Below are 11,881 nucleotides of genomic sequence, written 5' to 3' on the forward strand. Positions count from 1 at the left end.
TTAAAAAAGCGTTCTTCCGAAATCCATTCAAAAACTTGCTAGTTTCACTTTGATTTTTTAAACTCGAGTAGGATAACTCTGTTCGCTAAGGTGCGCTTTTGCGAAGTGGGCGCCACCGAATTTTGAGGACACTTTTTTAATTGGCTCAAAGAGAGAAGTGACCCCTTTTGTTATGTACTCTTTAAAAAATCTGCCCAGTTTTCTTTTCATCATAGAGACCTCGTGAACAGCGAAATCTAAGGTCCGGTTGGAGGAATTCTTGGTTTTGTCTCGTGTGATCGGAGACAAGGAGTAGTACATTGTTGTCATCTACGGTGGGGTGTAGGCCTAAGGTTCAGGATCGAGCACCAGGCCTACTTGGGTAGACGGACGAACTTTTCGGAGGTTCTGTGTAAAATTCTGCACGTTAGAGATCCCTTGGACTTGGAGGTTCTTAAATCAAAACGAGCAGGCACTTGGGCCGCCGCCCGGGCAAAAATTCAAAATTAATCCCTTCCCATATTATAACTGAAACCACTAGATTAATACATAATATAGATCAAGTATGTATTAAAGAGTCAAAAGAGAAAAAAAGAAAGAAAAACCTTTGAATACGGCACGTGGCAGCCTGTCACAGTGTTGGGCAAGGGATGATTCTACGATGTGTAGTACATAGTACAATGCAGATGTCAGATATAGGCCAACATAAAATAAAGCGGCCCATGCAATACATGTGTATCAACTAACATCTCTACGTCAATTCAACTACACTGAGAGTCGTGAGATGAAGATCCTGCACATTCATTTACTAATGTACTCCCTGAGCTCCAGCAGGGGTACAAGAAGAAAGGAAAGAGGCAAGGTTCACTAGATTAAATAGGCTGTGCTTTTTTTTTCCTCATGTGTTTGTAAGTTACTTTGCAGATCTTCATTGATTTTAGGGTCCTTCAAGGCACTCTCTCACACATGATTATGCCTTGGCCTACCATGTACTATGTACTGCTGTCTTCGTCTTCAACCTGACTCTGGTGCAGCAGCAAGGTTCTTCGCTATTGCACGTCCAGAAGACGTTTCCTCGATTCCTGCATTGGGAAATTTACTTTGTCGAGTTGTGTCGATCTCTTTGTCTTTCACCCGCCTCCCTGAACAACCGAAAAGTGTGCCCATGGGGCCGGGATTGCATGTAGGAAAATTTAACACACAGTCATTTATTTGATAAAGTGTTACGATAGGTTTCCCCCAACCTAAACGATAGGATACGATAACCCTCATTTTCTTCGTACCGACCCTTTGACAGTTGGCAAATGGCAGTGCATCGTCTCGATCGTAAGTGGCCTTTTACACTACACTCAAGTTTTAGGAGCACCACTATTCAGCGCTAGTAGTCAGTACATTGTATTTGACTATATAAACTGATCACAATTCAGGGCTGCTCGACGACAATTAAATTTGCCCGGTACATCATAAATACATACATGCGCACGTATTCAAATAAAATCAACTCCAAAAATGTTTATTAAAAAAAGCAAACGAATATATGGGAGTCGCAAACAGCGCCGAAGGGAGCATTGCGCGTGTGAACCTTATTTGTCAAAACATCAAGTCGCGAACCTATTCAATTTTGAACAAGTTTAAACATCACACTTGCGAACCTCTAGTGCTTGAACAAAAAATTAAAGCATCGCAAGAGCGTACTCAACGATTTTTAATTCGTGTAATCAAATTGTTCTTGTACTCGCAATCAAAGATTCTGTACAATCTTTGTCGCAATACCTGTCCCCGTGGTTTTATGCACCCCGCATAATTTAGCAAAATTTGATAATCTTTTGCATAATTTCTGATTATTTTCCTTTATCATTCTTTGTTTTAAAAATGTATTTTAAAAAAACACCAAAAAAACCAGAATCGCATTATTTCACATTTTTGGGCTCAGTTTGCATAATGTCAGAATTTTTCTTTCCTAATTCGACGGGTACAGCAATACATACACATACAATGGTTGATGATGATGATGCCTCTCCACTTCTTTATTAATCGTAATGCATCCCCCCTCTGTGTTTGTTTAGGCTGCAGGCTTGGGTCTGTGTCGTACTGGTGAGGCAGCATCAGGAATGTTTTGCCTGTTTTGTGTTTGAGTGACCCTGGGGAAAGGGAGGGGGGGGGGGGGGGGGGGCGAATATTTGTAATCGAACAGTGCCAGCATACTCGAGCAAAATCCGATATTTCTCCCGATATCGGAGATGTTCGCAAGTGTAAAGTTGGGTGACCATTGAAGTTTTTAGGTTCGCGAGTGTAATACATCCCACCGAAGTTACGAGTCTAGGCCGCAAAAAATGCCAATGGGCACCCCTAGAGGTGTCTTAATAATAGCCAGGCGGCCAGCTCTGAATCGTGGTGTTGCCAATTTTTTGGATCCGTTGCCCGTTAGTCCTCGGGCCTGTTTGTTCACTACAGGTCTGACAGGTCTGTGGCAAAATCGTGCTTGTATTTAAGTTGCAGACAGTGTGCACCCAATTTTCAACCTAGCCCAAAGAGGTTGTAATAATAGTAGTAATACTATGTTGTATAAACTCGCTGCAGTGACGTCCCACGTGTCAGACATGGGGGCCTTCTTACCCTGATCGGCATAGCCAACGTGCCCCTCTTACATGAACAATCTCAGGCCCCATCCTGCTCCCCACGAGCTCCAGCACTTGTTATATTTAAAACCACCCTGCCCCCTTATTTCAGTGCAAGCTTGTAGATTTCCTCCTAAAAGAGCACAGCGACACCCATACATCACTCTCGAAAAGAATACACCCGTCTGCTGAACTGCGCATGTCTTGCCCTTGAGTCTTGAGGTTCAGCGGGCCTAGTTCAGCGTCCCACTCCCAGAGTGGCAACACGCAGCCGCCGTTCCTTTACGTGTGGGACATCACTGCCAGGACCTCTAGTACTAAGTACAGTGGAAACCATATAACAGGCCCGGTAATAACAGGGATCCGGTAATAACAGGGATTTTTTAAATCCCCGTTTTTTCCTTCTCTTTCTCTATATTAAAAGTTATCAGCAATAACAGGGCCTCATCGGAGCCCAACCGGTTATAGCAGGGACAAAGGGTCGTTAACAATGTGTAAAAAGTAAGAGAGAGAGAGAGAGAGAGAGAGAGAGAGAGAGAGAGAGAGAGAGAGAGAGAGAGAGAGAGAGAGAGAGAGAGAGAGAGAGAGAGAGAGTAACGCAGTGATGGAGCAAGCACACGCAGCGTGTGAAGCGAGAGAGGGCTGCGGTGTGCTGCAGGCCTCGATCTAGCCCGAAACCTAGCAACACGCACGCGTAATGTGTCACCAATGATGTCAAGCGCAAGAGAAAATGCCTTTCAATTGACAAAAAGTACGAAATAATCCAGGATGTTGACAAAAAGCAAGCTCCACTGGCAGAGATTTGTCGTCAGTTCGACATTCCACAAGGGTCGATTCACATCATTATCAAGGATAGAAAGAAGATAGTGGCAGCATACTCCAATGGAAAGTTTGCTCTGGATCGAAAGAAGATGAGACTACCTGATGCAGATGCTGCGGACCAAGCTCTTCCGATGTGGTTTTAGGAGACAAGGAGAAAGTTAGTGCCCAAACCCCTGTTTGTGGATACTTGTGGCAAGGGCAACTACCCATGAACAAGTACAGCTATATTAGTCCACAAATGCTTACTTTCCTTGCATTTCGGATTTAACAGGGATCGGATATAACAGGACATTTTCTCTACTCCCACCATCCCTGTTATATCAGGTTTCCACTGTACAATAACCTTTTTGACCCAGCCAGCTGTATGTAGTGTTGGACTCCCAAATTGGAAAAGATATATATATATATATATATATATATATATATATATATATATATATATATATATATATATATATATATATATAGATAGATAGATAGATAGATAGATAGATAGATAGATAGATAGATAGATAGATAGAGAGAGAGAGAGAGAGAGAGAGAGAGAGAGAGAGAGAGAGAGAGAGAGAGAGATCTATGATGCGCAAATGCTAAAATAAAACGTAGGCTAACTAACTTTGAAATTCACCTTCAAAGCAAGCTACTCGTCAGATGAATTTGACTAACAGAATAGAAGCGGAACTCCTTCTTCGCGATCGCCGATTCGCTGTGAGGAATTGAAACTAAAACATGGCGGCCAGTTGAGGGCACCTTTGGCTGCGCCGCACAGCGAGGCTTCGCGTTGCTATGCACGCTGATGCTAGTGGTAGGGCTTGGAAGACACCTTACATCAGTATTTTAAAACTTTCTTCGAAGAGGAAATATAGTGAAATAGTCTAGTACATTTCTATTGCCAACAATATGTCATAATTGGCAATGTTACAATGTTTTTGTATTTGTATTGTAGGTTTGTTGGATTTTTTAAAATGATGGCGGGATGGGATCTAGATTCGAGATCTAGATCTAGGTAGATCTAGATCTCTAGATCTACTAAAGATCTTCACAGTCACAATACACTTGATAATAACACTAGATCTAATTATGAACATTAATTCTGTTGGCAAAATATCTAGATGTAGTCTTGATTAGTACTAGATCTACGATAAGGGGACGCTGACAGTAACATGCTCACTACAATAATATTGTCATTAAACTTAAGGCCATCCAAAGCAAGCAAAAAAGAACAATATAAGCCTTTTCTCCAATTTACTAGAAAGAGATAAACAAATTGAGCTTATATTGAGGAAATGTATTATTTCTCACTTTAAGAATTCATCTCTGTGTTTGCATCAGTAGTGTCAACAACATGCTTTGTTTAAAGCACGTGCGAGTCTAACAAATACAAGAGATTGGGAAATGTGTCGGTTGCACATAAAATACAGGCCTATTGTACATGCTGCCAAAAACACAAAAATACAGAAAAGGCCTCAAAATATTGGTTTACACATAAAAGTCAATAATGCAAAACAAAGTAAACAAGAGTAGCACTGGCATATATTTCCTGAATATATGTTCAAAGTCATTTTCTGTGTGTTGGGAGTACGGTTTCTAATGCATGAGTGATAGGCTCATTCAGATTTGATAATGAAGAAACTTGTGTCTACAGTCACAACAGAAAGAGTTCCATGGCGAGTGATCACTGGTCAAGGATTTCAGAGCTGTGTGCATTTTGAGAAAAATGTATCCCCATACCCTGGATCACATGTCGAGGGGATGGGCTTGTCCCCCTGTAATCCCCGCACGCAGTAAACAAACACATATTTTTTTAACACGAATAAGAAAAAATAAGTGGTCACTTGTTACGGATCAAATTGAAGTCCTGTTTCAATTCGATTAATTGATAAAAGTGCGTATCGCAATGCGTTGGCCACTCCTGCCCTATAGGCCTATGATATTTAATAAATACATTCGTCAGACCTGGAATCTTTAATGCCCGCACACAGTAAACAAACACACATTTTTGAAGACGTATCAGAAAAAATAAGTGTTGTCTTGTTACGGATCAAATCGAAGTCCTGTATCAATTCAATTAATTGATAAAAGCGTGTATCGCAAGGCATCGGCTAACCCAGCACTATTACGCTATTTTATAAATACATTCGTCAGATCTGGAATCTTTAATCTTTAATTTTTAATCCCCGCACACAGTAAACAAACACACATTCATGAACACGTATAAAAAAATAAGTGGTCTCTTGTTACGGATCAAATTAAAGTCTTGTTACAATTCAATAATTGATAATAGCGCGCATTGCAATGCATTGGCTAACTCAGCATTATACGCTATTTAATAATACATTCGTCAGATTTGGAATCTTAAATTATAATCATAAGTATATGTGCGTGGGAAGTGAAAGTGAAAGGAATTGAAAATGCTTTCAAAAACAATTATGAAAGTAACATAATTAAAGTAGGACTACATGGGCTTATAAAGGCCCAAAAAGGTGTATGGATGCGGAAATTAATGTTTCGGATGAAAATAATACGCGATCTCTACTACTGTAGCGTGCGGTCAAAAATTTGATGTGCAACTTATTATCAAATATCTAGGCTACTGAACTATCGAACACCTAGATCTAGATTCTCCTACTTTTACACAATGACTTAGATCTATATCAATTCGTCTCAACCGATGAGTATTTTTTTCAAACATTTGTACACATCTATAGGTTCTATATTATTATAGAAATTTCTTTAACGAAAATTTTTTAATAAATACTAGATCTAGCCCAATATTTTTTTTAAAAAATCCCAGTCAATGGTTTCTACAGATTTTTAAAAAGTTTATAGCTGGAGTTAAATCTCTTTTAAAAGCAAGTCCGTCCTTTTTTCTACTTCTGCTGGCGATATAAAGCTAATTATTGAACGCATGTTTTGAGAACATTAATTAGATCTAGATCTAGTGAAGAAATATGTTCAGTGTAAAACAAATTTCTTGTAATTAATTTTGCTACTAAAAAATTACGTAGGCCATATATGCGTATGCAAAATGTGTGTGGGAAGCTAGAAGTGCTGTGAACAATCCCACCCGTGTTACGAATTTTTTCACAGTTCTGTAGATCTTATATTTATAAACTCTCTATGTCTGCTTTTTCTGTTGTTGCACTCAAAAACACAACAATTTAAATCCTTGATTCCAATCTCTAGTTGCACAGTGAATTTTGTAACTAAAAATTACAAACTGGACAGTAAATGTTCCACTTTTCACTCGTTTGTAAAAGCCGCTCTTGCTTTAAAAGCTATAGGGTTACTTCCGAAAACGATAAATCGTGCCCTCAAGACGCCATTGTTTTCGGTCTTCAATTCCTCACAGGTCATGTGGTACAGTTCCCGTTCTATAAGTGTAGAATTCTGTGATTTGACTAGATCTAGGCATAATAGACCTATTTTATTGATGCGACGATTAGGGCAAAACAAAATTTATGACTATGTCTTCTATGTTTTTATATAATTTTTGGAATTAAATTATTTTAAAGCCGCAAGGAACCGTGGCACACGCATGTGGCAACCTCGGCCCGTTGGCAAGATTTATTATAATCGATGGTGACTAGAACGCGCCACTGGTAGGTCCTACTTCTTTAAAAAGTACTTCCCCACCGTTTTTGTTTTCTGTCTGTCTTAAAAATTACCCTTTCCCAACACTAAATGACCACATGGTTTATTTATTGTATCGATGTGCTTCTCTTTATTAAAACTCAAACAAAACAAAATAAAATCATGGCGTCGCCATATATGACGCCATGGCCCTGACGCCTTTGTTAGGCCTCTCATACGCTGATGGGCATAAGGCCTCTTGAACTTGAACTGCATCATCATAGCGAGACTGCATCCATGGCAAGCATTCTAAAAATGGCGCTCCCGTCTAAACATTAGGGCAAGTTACGTGATGCATTTTTTGTCTGATCAGTGATAGAGTTAGCTCTTATATACTTATGATGACCATTTATTGTAGCAGTAGCAGCAGAATACAGACCACTGACAAGTAAGGAGGGCGTCTCTTCAATCCTGTTCATTGCAGGTGGGAAGGCGCACGTTGTTGTTGTTGAAACAGCGTCTTTTTCTTTTGGCAGGCGCTATTTGCAACGCCACGTTCTGAATTGTTCCCATGCTATTTGGAACGCCAATACTAGCCAAATAGCCATCGTTTCTACAGAATATTATTGTAGTTGTGCCTGAATTGAGGAAGATTTCTCAGTTTTGACTCCTTTTTTATGATGTTGTCTTATTTCGATCAATATTGGGTAGATCGAGATCTAACAATTGTTTCTGACATGTTTACACAAAAGTACTCTTGTTCTTCTCTCATTATAATCATAACCATTTGAGCTTGAGCAAGTAGATCTACGTCAAAAGGCGCTTGGATAACAATAACAATTTTCTTTTTTTCCAGTTATTGAATAAAATAAAGAGAAATATAAAAGGGCATCTCTTTTTGCTGGACGGAGAGAGTCCATTTTGCTGTTTTACTTTTATTTACTATTTTATTAATAAAAATCATAAATGTAGCGCACATTCCACTCAACAGCTTGCTCTATGCGCTTTGCAATCTTATAATATATTATTAGGTATAGACCTGAGAGGGGGGAGGGGGGGGGGGCTCTCGTGGTCGAGAGGTTATGGTGTTTGCCTCTCATTCAATAGGTCCCGGATTCAAATCCGGATAGCAACGGAACATTTTCTTCTCTAAAGTAAACTGTTCTCCTTTCACCTCCTTTCCTGCTCTCTAACAATGTTCTGTCGTCTGTTTTCGTCTCCACTCTCCACTTTCTGCCCCCACCCCTCACCTCCTTTGCCCCCTCCTCTGGGCTCCTGACTCTTTCTGCAGCCTTTCTACTGGCTACTCCTTGGCTCCTTTCTTACTGATGTCTTTCAGCTACACCCCTGATCTTATTTAAGGTAGGTAAGATCTAACACCTAGCTTTTTCGGATAGGGGCGAACAATCTCGGAGGTACTGTGTGCAAGTTACGCACGCTAAAGATCACTTGGTGGTCCAAAATCAAGTAGGATTCGGCCGCAACCCGGGCAAAATTCAAACTTTCCTGTCAGCTGAAAATGTTTCATGTGTCCCGCGCGCTCATATGACCTTATGCAGTGCGAGTGCCATGTAAAATACTTACCCCCCCCCCCCCCCCCCCAAAAAAAAAAAAAAAAAGATCTGATAATATTCTGAAACAATCTCAATTTCCTGGAAAACATGCAGTGCAAGATGCCATTTATAGGCGCTAAAACACTAATACATGTACTCGATCGCCTGAAACTGAAACTTATTGTTTTTGAGGCGACCGAGTCGGGCACACCGTATAACATTAACAAGATCTTTCGCTGTCTGGCCAGGTACCAATTCACACATTTTGATGAAAGGTGAAATGTGGAAAATTCGTGAAAAGTGCTTTTCCCAAGGACACTATGTCGTGCTTGAGATTCAAACCCCCGAACTCGCTTCATTAAGATTGCGAGTCCGGTAGCCTGACCACTAGACTACAAACGCAATTAAAACAATTTATATTTTTTTAAATGTTTGAAAAGGCGTCCGGTTTGATGTTGAAGGAGCAGGCGAGTGTGCCTGCTTCCCACACACTATAGAGGCACCCATTGAGGACTTGTGTTTCCATCCTGTCGCCTTACCTTACAACTACTTCATGTAGTGTAGGCCTACAGTGGGCCCCACATAACAGTCTCGGTCATAACATGATTTCGGTCACCTGGAATACCTGGAAGTGTCATACCCGGACTCAAGAGTCAGAGGTTGACGTGTAATGACCCTCCATCCTTCACGGTCGCGAGCTGCCGTTGTACATTCTGTTATAGGCCTACCCAGGCCAAACCATGTACAACAGGCATCGACCCGCCGGCAGGTGGCCTTGGGGTGTCTGTGAGATGAGTTTCTTTTCTTTGTTTCTTCGGTCAGTATTTTTGGGGGGATCATACGTGGTAAGTTTCTTACCTTTTCCACGGTGACCGACCACTATCGTCTTTTGGGTCTTGACGTGCCCTAGTGTGCCACACACCTTGCTTTGCTCTCGTGCCTTGAGACCTTGCAAATACCTATCCTTTTGATACACATACATCTACTCTCTACACCACCTTAGACTTCACAGATCACCCCATCACCCACAGCTGGTGCTGATTTCTGATTTTGCCAGGCTCCTCCCGGGGGCTGTCGTGGGCTATAGGGCAATTAAGGTGTTCGCCTCTCATTCAAAGGTCCCTAGTTCGAATCCGGGTAGCGACGGAAACATTTTCTGCTCTAAAATGGTCTCCTTTTACCCCCTTTCCTGCTCTCTTACAATGTTCTGTCGTCTGCTTTCGTCTCCACTTTCTGCCCCCACCCCCTCACCCCCTCCTCTTGGCTCCTGACTCTTTCTGCAACTTTTCTACTGCTCCTCCTTGGCTCCTTCTTACAGCTGTCTTTCAGCCACACCCCTGATCTTCTGGCGGGAAAGATCTACACCTAGCCTTCTCGAACAAGGGCGAAAAATCCAGGAGGTCCCGTGTTTGTCCAAAATCGATATAAAGAGTAGGCTTCGGCCGCCAACCGGGCAAAATTTAAAATTTCGTACCTAGACTCTAATAAGTGTCCCGCGCGCTCATATATATGACCGTATGCAGTTGCGAGCGTTGTAAAACGCAAAAAAAAACCCCACAACAACAACGCCCCCCCCCCCCCTCCCAGTAACCTGGCCAGCTTGGTGGTAGGCCCAGAACCTGCCGCCAGGGACCGTAGTTCCCGCTGGTAGCTCCGGGGCTGGGATCCTAAGGACTCACAAACTTCCTGCCACGGCAAAGCATTATTTATACAGGCAACAGCAGGTTTATAGTTATAGTATAATCTCCTTGTCCGATCTGGCAGTATATAATAATATAATCTATAAGAAAAGAGTTCTTATGCATTCGGATAGGCAATCGCAGCTATAATTGTGGTTCAACTAACGACAACTCGTAAACAAATTAACCCCACCCCCACCCCCCCAAATAAAAATAAAAATCAACACCCCCCCCCCCCCAATAATATATATATATATATATAATTCAACATGGCGAACTACACCGACATTACCAACAGGGGGCCTGAAAAAGGGTAGGCTACCTGTGAATCTCAAATAATATCTCGTGAACCTCCCCAAGAATAAGAAGATATATTAATATTATGAATAGGAGAGAGAAAGATGAGGAGTAAAAAATACTGGAAAAAAAAGAGAATTAACTAGATCTATAGCTGATAAATTGGTCGTTAATTTACAGACTTCAACATAAGTTACGGACCACTTGCAAACGCACTCAGTGGTCTTCTTGGGTCGACCTGCACGAGGGCGTTATTGGACTGATCCAGTGGCTTGTAAGTTGATGGCGCTGCCTCAGGCTGACAATGACAGAGTGTGACACTGCAAGCCTTCTGGCAACTTCTCGGGCTCCAACTCCGTCCTGTAGCCTTACCATAGCTCTGGCACGATCAAAGTCTCTCAGCTTTCGTAATGGTGGCAAGTTGATGCGATACTGGATTTTGCACAAACGGCGGCTTATATTGCCACAAAAGTGAGCACAGTTCGAGACCATACCTCCGTTTATGACATACACCAGAAATTTTAACTAAGGTATGTCCGCTGTGTCGCATACAAGTCGATAAAAAAACAGCAAATTTGGCTAAAATTCCCCGCGGGTTTCCGTGCTGCACGTGGTGGTTTGGTCACTTACTAGGAAGCATTGGTGGTAACCCATTAACACTTTCAGAAGAAACAATTTTGAAACGTTACTTGCTGTCTTTTTTCAGATTTAAAAAAAATCAGGGCTGTCTGTCAAGGTGGTCCTTAACTTATGTTGAAGTCTGTATGTACTAAAAACGACCAAATCATTAGTTACAGTGTACAATTTGATCACCTTCTTTTGTACATGTAATTGGATTGGGCTACAACAGGGATCGATATAATACAATGTAGGTCTCATAATTATAGCCGGGGCCTTCTGATATTATTTGTACCGGTATTATTATCACGCTGGGCTTAGCAATTGGGAGGAAGGAGTGGAAGCCTCCAAACAGAGTGTTCTTCACCTTTCGACTCACTGGCAGATAGCCACTAACCACGCACTTGGCTCTGGTTTAACTCAGACTTAGATGAAGGTCTGATCAGAGGTTCCGTTTCCGCTGAATAACGTTTCTCGTGGTGTTTAAAGGGCCCCTTAGACTTAATAAACTTAGAAAACTATACAACAATGCCGTGGGTTGCTGTTCTGACCACACCACTTTTGTCCATGCTCCAGGTACGACTACGTGGCTGTCTACGATGGGCCGACGGAGAATGACCTGGTCCTCGGCAAGTTCTGTGGGAATCAGGTGAGTGGGGTTCTTTTTTCCTCCTCTCCGCTACCCCCTCCCCCTGTCTCTATCTGTCTGTCCGAGAGACAAGTGTAGTAAGGACCCTCCCCC

The 11,881-nt window shown here is 41.7% G+C and overlaps 1 protein-coding gene across 2 annotated transcripts in view; it reads left to right on the forward strand.

The window, feature by feature from the left end:
* Positions 1-11,881, forward strand: part of Tld-2 (bone morphogenic protein 1) — a gene marked incomplete at its 5' end in the record, with an annotated part of 68,905 nt that overhangs the window by 51,550 nt on the left and 5,474 nt on the right. For both annotated transcript variants that reach the window (NM_001204563.1, NM_001204638.1), the window contains 3 exon segments: positions 7,772-7,777; positions 7,779-7,793; positions 11,717-11,788. In NM_001204563.1, coding sequence (NP_001191492.1) covers positions 7,772-7,777; positions 7,779-7,793; positions 11,717-11,788 — 93 coding nt within the window.

Source organism: Aplysia californica, unplaced genomic scaffold (genome assembly GCF_000002075.1).
Source record: "Aplysia californica isolate F4 #8 unplaced genomic scaffold, AplCal3.0 scaffold00046, whole genome shotgun sequence".
In the NCBI taxonomy this organism is placed as follows: domain Eukaryota; kingdom Metazoa; phylum Mollusca; class Gastropoda; order Aplysiida; family Aplysiidae; genus Aplysia; species Aplysia californica.